Consider the following 15,192-nt stretch of genomic DNA (forward strand, 5'->3'; position numbering starts at 1 on the left):
TGGATTGGAAATTGATGGAGCCTGAGACAAAGGGAATGGGATTGGGATTCCTGGGAACAGCTGGACCTGGGCAGAAATTTGGGATATAAAGAGGGAGTGACACCAGCCCAGGCAGGAAGGGATTGGGAATGAACCCTAAAAAGGGAGAATCAAAGCTGAGCCAGGGCACAGATCCATCCAGGCAGCCCCTGAGGGGGTTTGGGATTGGGAATCTTTGTAGGGATTCCTTCTTCCTGAAGAAATCCAGGAATCTTTGTAGGGATTCCTTCTTCCTGAAGAAAACCAGGAATCTTTGTAGGGATTCCTTCTTCCTCAAGAAAACCAGGAGCTGGGCAGGGCACAGATCCATCCAGGCAGCTCCTGAGGGGGTTTGGGATTGGGAATCTTTGTAGGGATTCCTTCTTCCTGAAGAAAACCAGGAATCTTTGTAGGGATTCCTTCTTCCTGAAGAAAACCAGGAATCTTTGTAGGGATTCCTTCATCCTGAAGAAAACCAGGAGCTGGGCAATCTGTGGGGGATTGAGGGAATCTGAGCCCTCCTTGTCCTTCCGGAGGAACATTTGGGACACATTTGGGAGCTGATTTCAGCTCCCTAAGGAAGTTCAGAACAATCCAGTGATGCCTGTGCATGCCAGTTCTCCAAGGGCAGGAGGTGGTTTCCAGGAGGAGGTGAATTCCTGGGGGGCTGTGGGGAAATCTCGTGGATTAGGGAAAATCCTGCAGTTTTGCTTTGATAGGAGAGAAAAAAAAAACCCCAAATCCTTGTGCCCAGCACCAACATGAAAGGGCTTTTCCTTCTTTTCCAGATTACAGACAGCACACTAATCCAGCTTTCCATACACTGTCCACGGCTGCAGGTCCTGGTGAGTATCCCAGGGGACACTTCCAGCATTTCCTCTCTCCAAACAAAGAGATTTTAACAGTTGGGAGAATTCTGCTGCAAGCCTGACCCTGAGGAACCTCTTATCCCTTCCCTGCTGCTCACAGGAATCCCCCCACAGGGAAAAAAGGTTGTGGGGGTTGTCCCAGGAGCAGAATTCCAGGTGGGATCTGCCTGCACAGGAGCTGTCAGTCTGTCTGTGGGACAGGAACCTGCAGGGCAGCCAGGGGCTGAAACTCGGGGGGTTTGGTCTGTGTCACCCCTGGGCTGTGCCATGAGGGGTCCTGTCCTGGCAGCTGGGGGTCCTGCAGGGCAGCCATCCCTCAGGAAAGGCAGTCCAGCCCCTGCCTCAGGCCCTGCTTCCTCCTCGAGGACTTTCCAGGTGAATCCCCCTGAAAATCCACACCAAGGGGGGGGCATCGTGTTCCTGCTGCCCCTTGGAGCTGGGCCAGGGCCCTTCCCAAAGGCCACAGGTGTCCCAAAGGTGGGTTCCTGCAAGCTCAGCTGTGCTGGAATTTCTGTGCCACCCTGGGGGTCTCACCCCTCCAGAGCTGCATTCCCCAGGAACCATGGAAGGGACCCTCAGGATCATCCTGTTCCCATGGGCAGGGACACCTTCCAGAGCCCCAGGGTGCTCCAAGCTCTGGCCTTGAACACTTCAGGGGTGTGGGGCAGCCCCAGCTGCTCTGGGCACCCTGTGCCAGGGCCTGCCCTGCAGGGCGAGGCAGGAGGTGTGATGGGCTCTGATGCCTCAGGAAATTGGGCAGAGCCCAACCTCACCCATCACGGACCATCCTGCCATCCCCAGCGAGGTTCTGGCTGGTTTTGGGAGCTGGGTTTGACCCCTCTCTCTGGGGACAGAGTTTATCCCACTGCGAGCTGATCACGGACGATGGGATCCGTCACCTGGGCAATGGGGCCTGTGCCCACGACCGCCTGGAGGTGATCGAGCTGGACAACTGTCCCCTGATCACCGACGCCTCCCTGGAGCACCTCAAGAGCTGCCACAGCCTGGAGAGGATAGAACTGTACGACTGCCAGCAGATCACACGGGCCGGCATCAAGAGACTCAGGGTGAGCTGGGGCGGGGAGGGTTCAGCCAGGGGGAGCAGCTGGGATCAGGAGGGTTCAGCCATGGGGAGGAGCTGGTTTGGGAAGGGTTTATCCATGGGGAGGGTTCATCCACAGGGAGCAGTTGGGATCAGGAGGGTTCATCCACAGGGAGCAGTTGGGATCAGGAGGGTTCAGCCATGGGGAGGAGCTGATTTGTGGGGGGTTCATCCCTGGAGAGGAGCTGGGATTGGGAGGGTTTATCCATGGGGAGGGTTTATGCACAGGGAGGAGCTGGTTTGGGTGGGGAGTTTAGCCATAGGGAGGAGCTGAGATCAGGAAGGTTTATCCATGGGGAGGGTTCATCCATGGGGAGGAGCTGGGATGGGGAGGAGCTGGTTTGGGAGGGGTTTATCCACAGGGAGGAGCTGGGATGGAGGGGTTTATTCATGGGGAGGAGCTGGAATCAGGAGGGTTCATCCATGGGGAGGGTTCATCCGTAGGGAGGAGCTGGGATCAGGAGGGTTTATCCATAAGGAGGAGCTGGTTTGGAGGGGTTTATCCATAGGGAGGGTTTATCCACAGGGAGGAGCTGGGATCGGGAGGGTTCATCCACAGGGAGGAGCTGGGATCAGGAGGGTTCATCCACAGGGAGGGCTGAGCTGGCAGAGCTCCCATCACCTGGTGCTCCTGCTCAAATTGTGAGAAGCATCAGTGCTGGGTTTGGAGTCATGGAAAGGTGGAATGCTTTGTTTTGGACACTTTCCACTCCCCTGGGCTGCCTTGGACACTTCGGGGATGCAGGGGCAGCCCCGGCTCCTCTGGGCACCCAGGGCCTCACCCCCTCACAGGCAGGAGTTTCATCCCAGTATCCCCTCCTGAGTCACCTTCTCCACGTGTAAAGAATGATAACATTTCCCCTGCCAAGAGAGCGTGGATCTGCAAACTTACACCATAAAATGATGGAACATTTGGGTGATTTGAGCTGGGAAAGCCCAACCAGGGACCTCCCACTACCCCAAACTTCCAAGGCTGGGAATTCCACCCATTCCCACTAAGGGCAGGGGGGGTCCGGGGGCCGGCCGCCCCCATCCCTTGCGGCTCGGGCCGTGTCCCTGACTCCCCCCGCTGTTTGTCCTTGCAGACCCACCTGCCCAACATCAAAGTCCACGCCTACTTCGCCCCGGTGACCCCCCCGCCCTCGGTGGGCGGCAGCCGGCAGCGCTTCTGCAGATGCTGCATCATCCTATGACAGCGGAGCCTGCTCCCGGCCGGGGCTGGCACCGCCCGGGCAGCTCCGGAGCCTCGGGCCAGCGCCCGTGTCCGTGCCAGGGCCAGCGAGCGGGGCTGGGCCGCCCGCAGCCCCCTGTGAGCCCGGCGGGATGAGGGACTGCGGGCGGAGCCGGCTTGTCCTGAAGCGTTCCTGCTGGGAATTCCTGGCAGTGCCCAGGGGAGGGGCCCGGCCTGGAGGGACTGGTGCTGCTGGTGAGGTTGGGAGAGGAGCGGAGATCCTTGGAAAGGGGAGAGGGGAGAGGAGAGGAACACGCCGGAACCCCCTTGTGCAGAAGGAAAAACCCCCAAAAACCTAAAAACCCCACAAACCTGAAAGCCCCAAAAAACTCTAAAAGCCCCAAAAAACCTAAAAACCCCACCAAATAAGTTCCATGTCCATTTGTCAGTGAGGGAATGAAACAGCAGCTGCTGAGCCAGGATTTCCCTGGTCCAGGATTTCCCTGGGGTCCCAAATTTCCCTGGAATCCGGAATTCCCCTGGGGTCCAGGATTTCCCTGAGGTCCCAGATTTCCCTGGGATCCAGGATTTCCCTGGTCCAGGATTTACCTGAGGTCCCAGATTTCCCTGGGATCCAGGATTTCCCTGGTCCAGGATTCCCCTGTGCTTCCCTGCTCCACCTGAGCATGCTCACATGAAGGTTCATCTTCCCTGTGGCAGAGGCTTCCCAGATTCTTCCCAGGTTGTTGTGATAGACCTTGGAATTTCTAATGCCACATATTTTACCCTCCCCAAATCCTGCCTTTTATTTTCCTTTTTTTTTCCCCTTTTTTTTAGGGTGTTTTTTTTTTTTTTTTCCTGGGTGGTTTTTTTGGGTTTTTTTTTTTAATTTTTTTTCCCCCAATTTTTTCTTTTTTTACCTTTGCTAGGGCTTCCCTTTTATTTGTGGGGATTTGACATTCACCTGACAAGCAGCACTGATTTCAGAACAAACTTAGGTAACCCTCACTGTGTTCTCTAGCTTAGTCTGGTACCTCAGACTTCATTGATTTTAAATTCTGGTGCTTGCTAGTATTGTTCACATTGCAAAGAACTTGGGTGGTTTTTTGGGGTTTTTTTTTTCAATTTTTTTCCCCCAATTCATTCATTTCTTGAGATTCCCCAGCCCAAAGCCACAAATCCATAAAGATTTTTTTCCCAGGAGAAGCCTGAACCTGTGGTGAGCTGTCAGGAAGATTTTTAAGGAGCGTGGGAAGCTGCACCCCAGGCTGGGCCCTCCTGGCCTTTGTGATCAGGGATTGGGTGTCCAAATTTATCCCAAATCCAGGTTTTACCCCAATGACAAGGATACAACTCTCCACAGGGAATAATATATAAAAATATATAATTCTCAGTACAGGGAGAACGTGTTCCAAGGACTGTGAGTTCCCTCCTCCTGTCCTTCCCCTCCATCCTCCCCCCAAGGAAAAGCCAAGTAGAGCTTTTTGTTTGTTGCCCTGGTGAAGAATTAAGGATTCCCTGGCGGAGCAGGGCTGGGACCCAGCCTCAGTGCCCGTGGGGGCCCTCCCCAGCTGCCCAGGTAAGTGTGTGCCCTGCAGGGAGATGGGCTTTGCACGTGCCAGGCCCAGCTCTGGGGGAGGCGGGGGGTCCCTGGCTGCTTTTTTGGGGTGTTCCAGGCGAGTTCAGGGCTCGGTGTGGAGCTGCTGGGCAGATCCCAAGCTTTGAGGGGCAGGGCTGCTCCGTGGGGCCGTGTCCGTGGTTCCTGCTGTCCCTGCAGGGAGCTCAGGGCTCCCCTGCAGCAGGAGCTGGCTTCTCCCGGTGCTGAGCACTCCTGGTGGGCAAAGAGCAGCTGCAGCACCAGGAGGGGATGGTTCAGGGGCTGGAGGGGGGGTTTTCCCACCAGGAATTCCAAGGACAAGGCGCTGTTCCCAGCAGGAGGGTCCCAGGTGCCCCTGGAGCTGCACCCCCTGCTCTCCCCCAGCCCCCCAGGCTGCTGTGGTTAAAAGGATACTGTCAACGCCCTCCTGTAGACGGCTTTTAATCCCTGATATTTATTCAAATCCTCTTTAGCGCTGTGGATCCTCCCCCTCTCCTCAGGCGCCTTCATTTCCAGAACTTTCTCCAGGTTTCAGGGTGGCAGAAGATGGTGGTGACAGACTGCACGGGCCAGGGGTCACCCGGCAAGCACAGGATTTGCACAACTCGGGGAAAATCAAATAAAAACAAAACACTTTTGTTGAGTTCCCACTGTGGCGGGGGAGAGCGAAGAGCAGGATTTTGGCTGACTGATCCCTTTGTAACAGAGCAGAGTTTTCCAGGGAAAACTCCAGAACACAGAACCCAAAGCAATTTATTTTCTGTTTGCAGAGCAGGGTGACAGCATTAAGGTAGCTCAAACTTCTTGACAGTGTCCTTTTAAGTCAATTATCCGTCTTCAAATGGACTCTTCCTGATGTTTATATTTATAAATACCAATAAACACCATTTTCCAAGCTGTGTCTCGCTGGGGGAGTCACTGGGTGGAGGAAAATCCACCTCTGCATGGGGCAGCTCCTGAGGGGCAGCTCTGAGTGGTTTCATGGAGTCAGGAATGGTTTTTTGGGGGTGGAGGGAGCTCGGAGCTCATCCAGGGACTCCTTCCTTAGCCTCACAACGTGCAGGAATTGCTCCATCCTGGTTTTCTGAGGGGTTTCTGGAGCCTGGATCTGCCTCCCAGCACCTTCCCACAGGAGCAGGGAGCTCTCCAGGAAAGCAGCCTGGGGTAGGAGATCCTCCAGGGGGCTGAGCACATCCAGTGGAACCAAAAAAAGAGAATTTTCTGGGCCTTGGAGACACTGCAGCACCTTCTATCCCAGTTCTGGGACAGGGTGAGGGTGGGGCAGGTGGGAAGTGCTGTCACAGGGGTTGTTTCAAACCAACAAATTCCATTTTTTGCACATCTCTGTAATTCCCTTTGTATTTCTGTTTGATTTCCTCTCTTGTTCGTGGCTGGCTGCTGCTGCTGTGGGGTTTGGGGTGATTTTGGGGTTTTTTTGGCAGGATAGGGATGGATTGGCATCAGTGTGACATCTTGGCTGCAGTGTCCTGGAAAATATCCTAAAACATTTTGGCTTTTTCTGGTGAGGGGTTGTGTGCTTGATGTGCCTGGGGGTGTTTCGGGGGGTTTTATTCCTTTTTGCTTTCTTTCCTGGCATCCAGGTCAAGGTTTCTGCCCTCCCTCTGTGCCAAAGCCTGGCAGAGGCTCCTGTGCTGCAGCCTGGGGATGTGGGGCTGAAATGATGAAAAAATCAAGGAGAAGCTGCTTTTCCTCCTCAATTCCCCTTTGTTCTCCCCTGGGCAGTGTCCCCAGTGTCCCCTCACCTTGTCCCCGTCCCTGCCCCGCGGCTCTGAGTGACCTCACATGGAAACCTGGATTTTTTTAAGGGATGGGAGAATCCATCCCTGCCCCAGGCTGGGAATGTCACCCCGTGCCAGCAGTGCCACACTCGGGGCTCTTTGTGCTTCATCTCTGTCCCCAAAAGTGCAGCTGTGAGCCCCCTCCCCTGTGCCACCCCCAGTCCCCTGTCCCCTTCCCTCGGGGCTTTGACACTTTTTAAATTTGACATTTTTTAAATTTGACACTTTTTATCTTTGACACTTTTAAACTTTGACACTTTTTAAATTTTACACTTTTTAACTTTGACACTTTTTATCTTTGACACTTTTCAGCTCGGGGGTCTCCCGGTGGCTGCTGGGGACACGGGCTGGGGGACACAGGGGACAGAGAGTTGGGAAATGTCCCTTAAATGAAATGTGCTCGTCTCGGCACTGCGGGTGTGACAGCGCCTTGAACTGGGAGTTAATTGTAAATGCACCTGGTTAATTAAGGTGGCTCTGGCCTCTGTGACACCGCGGGCCGTCCCTGCGGGCTGGGGACACAGGGGACAGTCAGAAAGGGCTGGGGACACAGGGACAGAATGGGCTGGGGACATAGGGGACACTCAGGGCTGGGGACACAGGGACAGAAAGGGCTGATCCCTGCGGGCTGGGGACACTCAGAATGGGCTGGGGACACAGGGACAGTCAGAATGGGCTGGAGACACAAGGGACACTCAGGGCTGGGGACACAGGGGACACTCAGGGCTGGTGGGACTCTGGATCCCCATGGAGTGTTTTTGGGAGATGTCCCCTTGTCCCATCCAGCAATGTCCTGTGTCCCGTGTCCTCCCCTTGTCCCCATGGCTGTGCTGGCAGCTCTGGGCCGGGGCTGTCCCCACACCCCAAACCCACTGGGGACCCCAAACCCACCGGGGACCCCAAACCCACCGGGGACCCCAAACCCCGGCGGGCTGACAGTAAACACGGGGGAGGGAGGGGCAGCGTTTGCTGACAGTAGAAGGGGGGACACCAGAGCTCCCCCAGTCCTTGTCCCAACCAAACCCCCCTTGTGTGTCCTGCCACCATCACTTTAATTTCTGCCAGATTTGGCTCTTTTTCGGCAGAAAAAGGGCATTTGCAGAGCCCCCAGTGTGGGGGGGCAGTGGGGGCTGTGTCCCCCACTTGGGTGTTGGGGTGTCAGATTTGGGGGGGGGTCTATGGGTGCTGTCCCCGCCAACCCCCCGTGTGTCCTGCCACCCTCCCTTTAATTTCTGCCAGATTTGGCTCTTTTTGGGCAGAAAAAGGGCATTTGCAGAGCCCCCAGTGTGGGGGGGCAGTGGGGGCTGTGTCCCCCACTTGGGTGTTGGGGTGTCAGATTTGGGGGGGGGTCTATGGGTGCTGTCCCCCTTCATGGTGACACTGGGATGTGACACGGGGGTGTCACACAGGGGGGTGTCACACACAGACCCATCACCCTGATGAGCTGGGAGGGTCTCAGCTCCATTTTTGGGGTGGGGGGGACCCTCCCCAGCTCACTGACCCCCCCCAGGTGGGCCCAGAGCCCATCCAGGCCGTGTCTGTCTGTCTGTCCAGCCATTCCCAGTGTGGGATGGGGCTGCCAAGGAGCTGCCGGGGGAGTTTGGGGGTGCCCTGGTGTGAGCTCCCCCAGCTCCTCCCTGAGCCTTGGGGGGGTTCAGGGGTCCCCTGTGCCCGGGGCTGTGGGGAAGGGTCCCCCCCGTCCCCTCCCCGCTGCAGACACGGAGAGCCGAGGGAAGAGTCCGGGATGTTTTATTGGGGGCCCGGGGACGGGCCAGGCTGGGGACAGGGGACAGCCCGAGGTCACTTCTTGGCCTCCTCCTCCTTGGAGAGGGTTTTGATGATCTCCTCCTTCTTGGCCTGCAGCCGCTCCTCGCGCCGCTTCCGCGCCTCCTTGGTCTTGGAGCGCCGCGCTTCCGCCTGGTCCCTGCGGGGCCGGGGCTGTGAGGGACCCGAGCGGCCCCAAACCCACCCAGAACAGCCCCAAACCACCGTGAAACAGCCCCAAACCACCCAGAAACAGCCCCAAACCCACCCAGAACAGCCCCAAACCACCCAGAAACAGCCCCAAAACTACCCAGAACAGCCCCAAAACACCCCAGAAACAGCCCAAAATACCCCAGAGCAGCCCCAAACCACCCAGAAACAGCCCCAGGACACCCCAAAATACCCCAGAACACACAAACCCACCCAGAAACAGCCCCAAACCACCCAGAAACAGCCCCAGGACACCCCAAAATCCCCCAGAACACACAAACCCACCCAGAAACAGCCCCAGGACACCCCAAAATCCCCCAGAACACACAAACCCACCCAGAAACAGCCCCAGGACACCCCAAAATCCCCCAGAACACACAAACCCACCCAGAAACAGCCCCAGGACACCCCAAAATCCCCCAGAACACACAAACCCACCCAGAAACAGCCCCAACCCCCCCTAAACCACCCAGAACAACCCCACAACAGCCAGCACCACCCCAGAAGAGCCCCACACCACCCAGAACAGCCCCAGAACACCCCCAACAGCCCCACACCGCCCTGATCCCTGCCCCACAACCCCACCTCCCTGGGCCCTGCTGTCCCTGTTTTGGGGTCGCGTGTCCCTGCTGAACCCCAGAGTGATGAGATCCAGCTGTTCCCCCCAAGGACACACTGGGATTTTGCAATCCCTCCCCTGGTCAATCCTTCACCTCCTCCAGCAGTGATCAGGGATCTCCCAGTTCCCACCTCGGTGAAACCCCACCAGAACCCCCCTTTCCCTGCTGCCAGCCAGCCCTGCCCCGTGTGGGATCCAATCCCCCTGGAACGACCCCCGGGGGGGATCTGCCCCTGCCAACCCCCCCTGCCTGCAGCAGCACTTACGCCAGGAGCTTCTTGCGGGCTTTGTCGGCCTTCAGCTTGTGGATGTGCTCCATCAGGATCCGCTTGTTCTTGAACACGTTGCCCTTGACCTTCAGGTACAGGCTGTGGTACCTGGGGGGCACGGGGGTGGGGGCATCAGCGCCGGACTGGGAGCACTGGGATGGACTGGGATGGCATGGACTGGGAGCACTGGGATGGGATGGACTGGGAGCACTGGGATGGCATGGACTGGGAGCACTGGGATGGGATGGATTGGGAGCACTGGGATGGCATGGACTGGGATGGGATGGATTGGGAGCACTGGCATGGACTGGGAGCACTGGCATGGCATGGGATGGACTGGGAGCACTGGGATTAAGGGATGTCCCTGCCCTGCTGGCAGTGTGGGAAGTGCAGGGCCAAGGATTCAGGGCTCACCCCAGCCCTTGCTGGCAGAACTGGACCTGTCCAGGGACTGCTCTGGCCTATAGTGGGAGTGCTGGCCCTGTGCTGTGCCTAACTCAAACCCAAACCCTAACCCAAACCCAAACCCTAACCCAAACCCTAACCTGCCTTCCTGAGGCTGGGATTGCCCAGGGAGGGCTGGGAATGGCTGGGATTGCCCAGGGCATGGCTGGGATTGCCCAGGGCATGGCCAGGGTCGCCCAGGGCATGGCCGGGGTCGCCCAGTTGCCCAGGGAATGGGCAGGGTTGCCCTGGAAATGGTTAGGGAATGGCCAGGGTTGCTCTGGGAGGGCTGGGAATGGCCAGAGAACGCCCAGGATTGCCCAGGGAAGAGGCAGGGTTGCCCTGAGAATGGCCAGGGAACAGCCAGGGTTGCCCTGGGAGGGCTGGGAATTATCAGGGTTGCCCTGGGAACAGCCAGGGAATGGCTGGAGTTGCCCAGGGCATGGCCAGGCATGCCCAGGGAGGGCTGGGGATGCCCAGGGAGGGCTGGGGATGCCCAGTGTTGCCCAGGGCATGGCCGGGGTCGCCCAGGGCAGCTGGTACCCCGGGCTCGGGGGCACAGGGCTCACATGTGGCGGTCGATCTTCTTGGACTCGCGGTAGCGCCGCAGCAGCCGCCGCAGGATCCGCATGCGCCGCATCCAGGTGACCTTCTCGGGCATGCGGGCGTTGGCCGTGCCCTTCCTCTTGCCTGGGGGGGGACGGGGTGAGAGGGAGCCCCAGTTCCTGCCAGCTCAACCCCACCCTCGTGCCAAAGCTTCCCATCCTCCCCTGCAGCTCAAACGACCACGGGCACAAGGCAGGGGCTTCCCATGGCCCAAACCCAGGGGGTGATTCCCAGGGTGAGGGAGCAGCAGCTGTGGGAGGTGGGGAATTCCCCATTCCCAGGGGCATGGGGCACTCAATTCCCCATTCCCAGGGGCATGGGGCACTCAATTCCCCATTCCCAGGGGCATGGGGCACTCAATTCCCCATTCCCAGGGGGTGCAGCAATCCCTGATGTGGATTCCCCCATTCCCTGGAGGACAGGGCACTCTCAGATGAGGATTTCCCCATTCCCAGGGGGATGCAGCACTCAGTTTCCCCATTCCCAGGGGCATGGGGCACTCCCAGACGAGGATTTCCCCTATTCCCAGTGGGATGCAGCACTCCCAGATGTGACTTTCCCCATTCCCAGGGGCATGGGGCACTCCCAGATGTGAATTTCCCCCATTCCCAGAGGGATGCAGCACTCAATTCCCCCATTCCCAGGGGCACAGGGCACTCCCTGATGTGGATTCCCTCTTTCCCAGGGGCACGGGGCACACAGTTCCCCGTTCCCAGGGCACACAGGGCACTCAGTTCCCCGTTCCCAGGGCACACAGTTCCCCGTTCCCAGGGCACACAGGGCACTCAGTTCCCCGTTCCCAGGGCACACAGTTCCCCGTTCCCAGGGCACACAGGGCACTCAGTTCCCAGGGCACACAGGGCACTCAGTCCCCGTTCCCAGGGCACACAGGGCACTCAGTTCCCAGGGCACTCACCGATGCCCATGTGCCTGCCCTTCCTGCGTGCCAGCGTGTTCTTCCTGCAGCGGGCGCGCGAGTGCACGGTCACGGGCTTGCGGATGATCAGCCCATCCTTGATCAGCTTCCGGATCTGCTGCCCTGCAACGGCACCCACACCCTGCTCGGGGGGCTGCCAGGGGGCACCGAGCCAGCCCACGGGGACAGCCAACACCCTGGACAAGGCAGTGCCCCCTCCCAGAGCCCCGTTCTCCCCCTCCTCACAGCCCTGTGCTCCCTTCCTTACAGCTCTGTTCTTCCTCTCCTCAAAGCTCTGTTCTCTCTCCCTCAAAGCTCTGTGTTTCCCCTCTCAGGACCCTGTTCTTCCCCACCTCAGAACCCTGTTCCACCCCTCCTCACAGCCCTGTTTCTCCCTCCCTCCCTCCTCACAGAACTGTTCTCTCCCCATCAGAACCACATTCTCCCCTCCTCTCATAGCCCTGTGTTCCCCCTCCTCAAAGCTCTGTTCCCTTCCTTACAGCTCTGTTCCTCCTCCTCTCCCAGCCCTGTTCTCCCCCTCCTCAAAGCCCTGTGTTTCCCTCTCCTCACAGCTGTTCCCCCTCCTCTCAGAGCTCTGTTCTTCCTCTCCTCAAAGCCCTGTTCTCTCTCCCTCAAAGCTCTGTGTTCCCCCTCCCCAGAGCCCTGGTCTTCCTCCCCTCAAAGCTCTGTGCTCTCCCTCCTCAGGGCCTTGTTCTCCCCCTGTTCAGGGCCCTCTGCTCCCCCTCCTCACAGCCCTGTGTTCCTTCTCCTCACAGTCCTGTTCTCCCTTCCTTACAGCTCTGTTCCCCCACCTCAGAGCCCTGTTCTCCCTCTCCCCACAACCCTGTTTCCTTTTCCTTCTCCCACTAGACCCCCACCAACCCCAACTTCCTCCCCGTTTATCTCAGAGCACACCCCCAGCCCCCTCAGCAGTGCAAACCCTGAAACTCCCCACTTCAGTTCTGCCTAAACCCCCCAGTTTGGGGGACCTTTCCCAGCCTCCCCCCACCCCCGCAGGGTCCCAGCCGTGCCCCACGCACGGGAGTTGGCGTTGGCGATCTCGTTGGTCTCGTTGGGATCCAGCCACACCTTCTTCTTCCCGCAGCGCAGCACGCTGGAGGCCAGCCTCTTCTGCAGCCGGAGCATGCTGGGGAGGGGGCACGGCTCAGGGGGCTGCACCCCGCGGGACCCACAGCCCCCCGAGCCCCCTCAGGGACCCACAGCCCCCCCGAGCCCCCTCAGGGACCCACAGCCCCCCCGAGCCCCCTCAGGGACCCCTGACCCCCCTTTAGGGACCCTACAGCCCCACCTTTAGGATCCTACAGACCCCTCAGGAACCTCCGACTCCCCCTTTAAGGACCCCACAGGGACCCCTGACCCCCCTTTAGCTTCCTCAAGGACTTCTGACCCCCCTTTAAGGACCCTACAGCCCCCTCAGGGACCCCTGACCAGCCCTTTTAGCTCCCTCAGAGACTCCTGACCCCCTTTTTAGGGACCGTCACCCTCCCCTGGGAGGGTCCTCACCTCCACCAAGGGACCCTCACCCACCCTCTGGGTACCCCTCACCTTCTCAGGGTCCCGCATCGCCCCTCACGGGACCCTCGGCGCCCCCATCCCGCTCAGCGCCCCCAGACCCCGCTCAGCGCCCCCCCGGCCCCTCAGCGCGGCCACGGCGCCGCGCCGCCATCTTCCCGCCAGGCCTCAGGAGGCCGCGGCCGCCTCACAGCGCCCGGGGCCGCCATCCAGCACTGCCCGGGCGCCGCCCCGGTGCTGAGGAGACTCCCCCGCTCCCATCCAGCCCTCCCCGGTGCCTCCCGAGCCCCGTTTTCCCCCGAGCAGCGGCCGCGGCGCCGCTCCCACCTCATGGCTGCGGCGGCGCCGGGAGCGGAGAGACGCAGCGGCGGCGCTGGCCCCGCCCCCTGCGCGCCGCACGTACCACCGCGCCCTCCCCCCCGCGCCCGCTCCCGCGGCCTCGCCGCAGCCCGGAACGCGGTGAAGGAACGAACGCGATTAAATCACGCGTGGTCGATCATTTAAAAGATCGAGACCCACGCGGGATATGTGGGAGAGAGGTGGGTCCTTCCCGGCTCCCCCCCCGGGTGTAGAGGGATGGTGCAGCCCGCGCGTGCGTGGCGGGAAGGGCTGGGCGGGAGCCGCGCATGCGCGGTGGGGGCGTGGGAGGCACGTGGAGGGATGGACTGGGACTAAAATCACTCGATTTCCCCCCAAAATCACTTGATTATACCTGAAAATCACCTGGGGAACCCCCAAAATCGCCTGGTTACCCCCCAAAATCACCTGGTTATCCCCTAAACCACCTGACTATACCTGAAAATCACTTGATTACCTCCCAAAATCACCTGGTTATCCCCGAAATCATCTGGTGAACCCCCAAAATCACCTGATTATCCCCCAAAATCACTTGGTTACCCCCAAAATTACCTGGTTATTCCCTAAAGTCACTTGGTTATCCCCAAAACCACCTGGTGAACCCCCAAAATCACCTGGTTATCCCCTAAAATCACTTGGTTAGCCCCCAAAAATCACCTGATTCCCCCCAAAAATCACCTGGTGCCCCCCAAAATCACTCCCCCCAAAAATTACTTGATTTCCCCCCAAAATCACCTGGTTAGCCCTGAAAATCACCTGGGGAACCCCCAAAATCTCCTGGTTATCCCCTGAGATCACCTGATTCCCCCCAAAAATCATCTGGTACCCCCCAAAATCACCTGATTCCCCCCAAAAATCAGCTGGTACCCCCCCAAAATCACCTGGTGAACCCTGAAATCTCCTGGTTATCCCCCAAAACCACCTGATTATCCCCCAAAATCGCTTGGTTACCCCCAAAATCACCTGTTTACGCCTTAAAATCGTCTGGTTACAGCCCTGAAACCACCTGGTTATCCTCTAAATCACCTGTTTACCCCTGAAATCACCTGGTGAACCCCCAAAAATCACTTGATTTTCCCCCCAAACCACCTGGTTTTCCCCTGAGATCACCTGATTCCCCCCCAAAAATCACCTGGTGCCCCCCAAAATCACCTGATTCCCCCCAAAAATCACCTGGTGCCCCCCAAAATCACCTGGTTATCCCCGAAAATCACCTGGTAATACCCCAAAATCATCTGATTACACCTGAAAATCACTCGGTGAGCCCCCAAAATCACCTGATTATACCCCAAAATCACCTGGTGGACCCTGAAACCTCCTGATTGTTCCCTGAAATCCCAGCCCCGAAGTGCCACCCAGCCCTTCCCAAGGCTCCCGGGAGGAGCGGGCGCAGCCGACCCCAAATTTGAGGGGTTCCAGGTGGGGCTCCCCGCGGGTTTTCCGAGGGGTTTTCCCTCCTTCTTTGGGATTTTTTGGGGAATATCCGTGCCTGGGAGCGCGTGAAGCTCCTCCCGGGAGCGGGGGAGAGGAGGAGGAGGAGGAGGAAGAGGAGGAGGAGATGCTGTGATCGTGCCAATCTCCCGCGTCCACCCCCGGGCACGATCCCGGCTGGGAGAAACCCCGAAAAAAAACCTCAAAAAAATCCCCCAAAAAAACCTCAACCCAGCCCAAAAAAAAACCCCAAAAACCCCCAAAAAACAACAACAACAACAAAACAACCCCAAAAATAAAAAAAAAACAAAAAAACCCAAAAAACCCCAAAAAAAACAAAAAAAGGGATGGGGGCGGGTTTTGGGGGCGGCATTGAGGGGGGAGGGGTCCTCATTCCCGCATCCCCCCCCAGGGAAGGCGGTGCCGCCCCTCCCTCACCCCCTCCCTGCGCCATCCTCCTCCTCCTCCTCCGTCACCGCGGGGGCCA

At 58.6% G+C, this 15,192-nt stretch overlaps 2 protein-coding genes and 1 long non-coding RNA gene across 10 annotated transcripts in view; 2 read left to right on the top strand and 1 right to left on the bottom strand.

Annotated features, from left to right (window-relative positions):
• Positions 1 to 4,049, top strand: part of FBXL20 (F-box and leucine rich repeat protein 20) — a 33,810-nt gene extending 29,761 nt beyond the window's left edge. For 7 of the 8 annotated variants that reach the window (XM_039697168.1, XM_039697161.1, XM_039697165.1 and 4 more), the window contains 3 exons: positions 807 to 863; positions 1,742 to 1,954; positions 3,075 to 4,048. In XM_039697168.1, the coding sequence (XP_039553102.1) occupies positions 807 to 863; positions 1,742 to 1,954; positions 3,075 to 3,182 (378 nt within the window). In that variant the 3' untranslated portion in view covers positions 3,183 to 4,048. Of the gene's footprint in view, positions 1 to 806; positions 864 to 1,741; positions 1,955 to 3,074 lie in introns of all 8 variants that reach the window. The other variant, XM_039697163.1, reaches the window with a different exon arrangement.
• A 209-nt stretch (positions 4,050 to 4,258) lies between these two features.
• LOC120496605 lies at positions 4,259 to 5,652 on the top strand. Its single transcript, XR_005626333.1, has 2 exons — positions 4,259 to 4,739; positions 5,231 to 5,652. It is a non-coding gene; the product is annotated as an uncharacterized LOC120496605 (long non-coding RNA).
• Positions 5,653 to 8,288: 2,636 nt separating this feature from the next.
• On the bottom strand, positions 8,289 to 13,299 carry RPL19 (ribosomal protein L19). Its single transcript, XM_039697351.1, has 6 exons — positions 13,245 to 13,299; positions 12,425 to 12,531; positions 11,385 to 11,507; positions 10,432 to 10,552; positions 9,416 to 9,526; positions 8,289 to 8,480 (listed from the first exon to the last, which is right to left on the bottom strand). The coding sequence occupies exons 1-6, from the start codon at positions 13,247 to 13,249 to the stop codon at positions 8,357 to 8,359; spliced, it is 591 nt and encodes a 196-aa protein (XP_039553285.1). The 5' UTR covers positions 13,250 to 13,299; the 3' UTR covers positions 8,289 to 8,356.
• Between the last annotated feature and the right edge of the window lie 1,893 nt (positions 13,300 to 15,192).

This window comes from Passer montanus, unplaced genomic scaffold (assembly GCF_014805655.1).
Source record: "Passer montanus isolate IOZ18808 unplaced genomic scaffold, ASM1480565v1 scaffold117, whole genome shotgun sequence".
NCBI lineage: Eukaryota > Metazoa > Chordata > Aves > Passeriformes > Passeridae > Passer > Passer montanus.

What these genes read in the sequence shown, in the direction of transcription:
- RPL19 (XM_039697351.1), bottom strand. An exon ending in AAGAAGATCGACCGCCACAT is followed by an intron (nt 9,527 to 10,431) that starts GTGAGCCCTGTG and finishes CGTGCCCCCCAG; the next exon opens with GTACCACAGCCTGTACCTGA. An exon ending in GCCCGCAAGAAGCTCCTGGC is followed by an intron (nt 8,481 to 9,415) that starts GTAAGTGCTGCT and finishes CCGGCCCCGCAG; the next exon opens with GGACCAGGCGGAAGCGCGGC.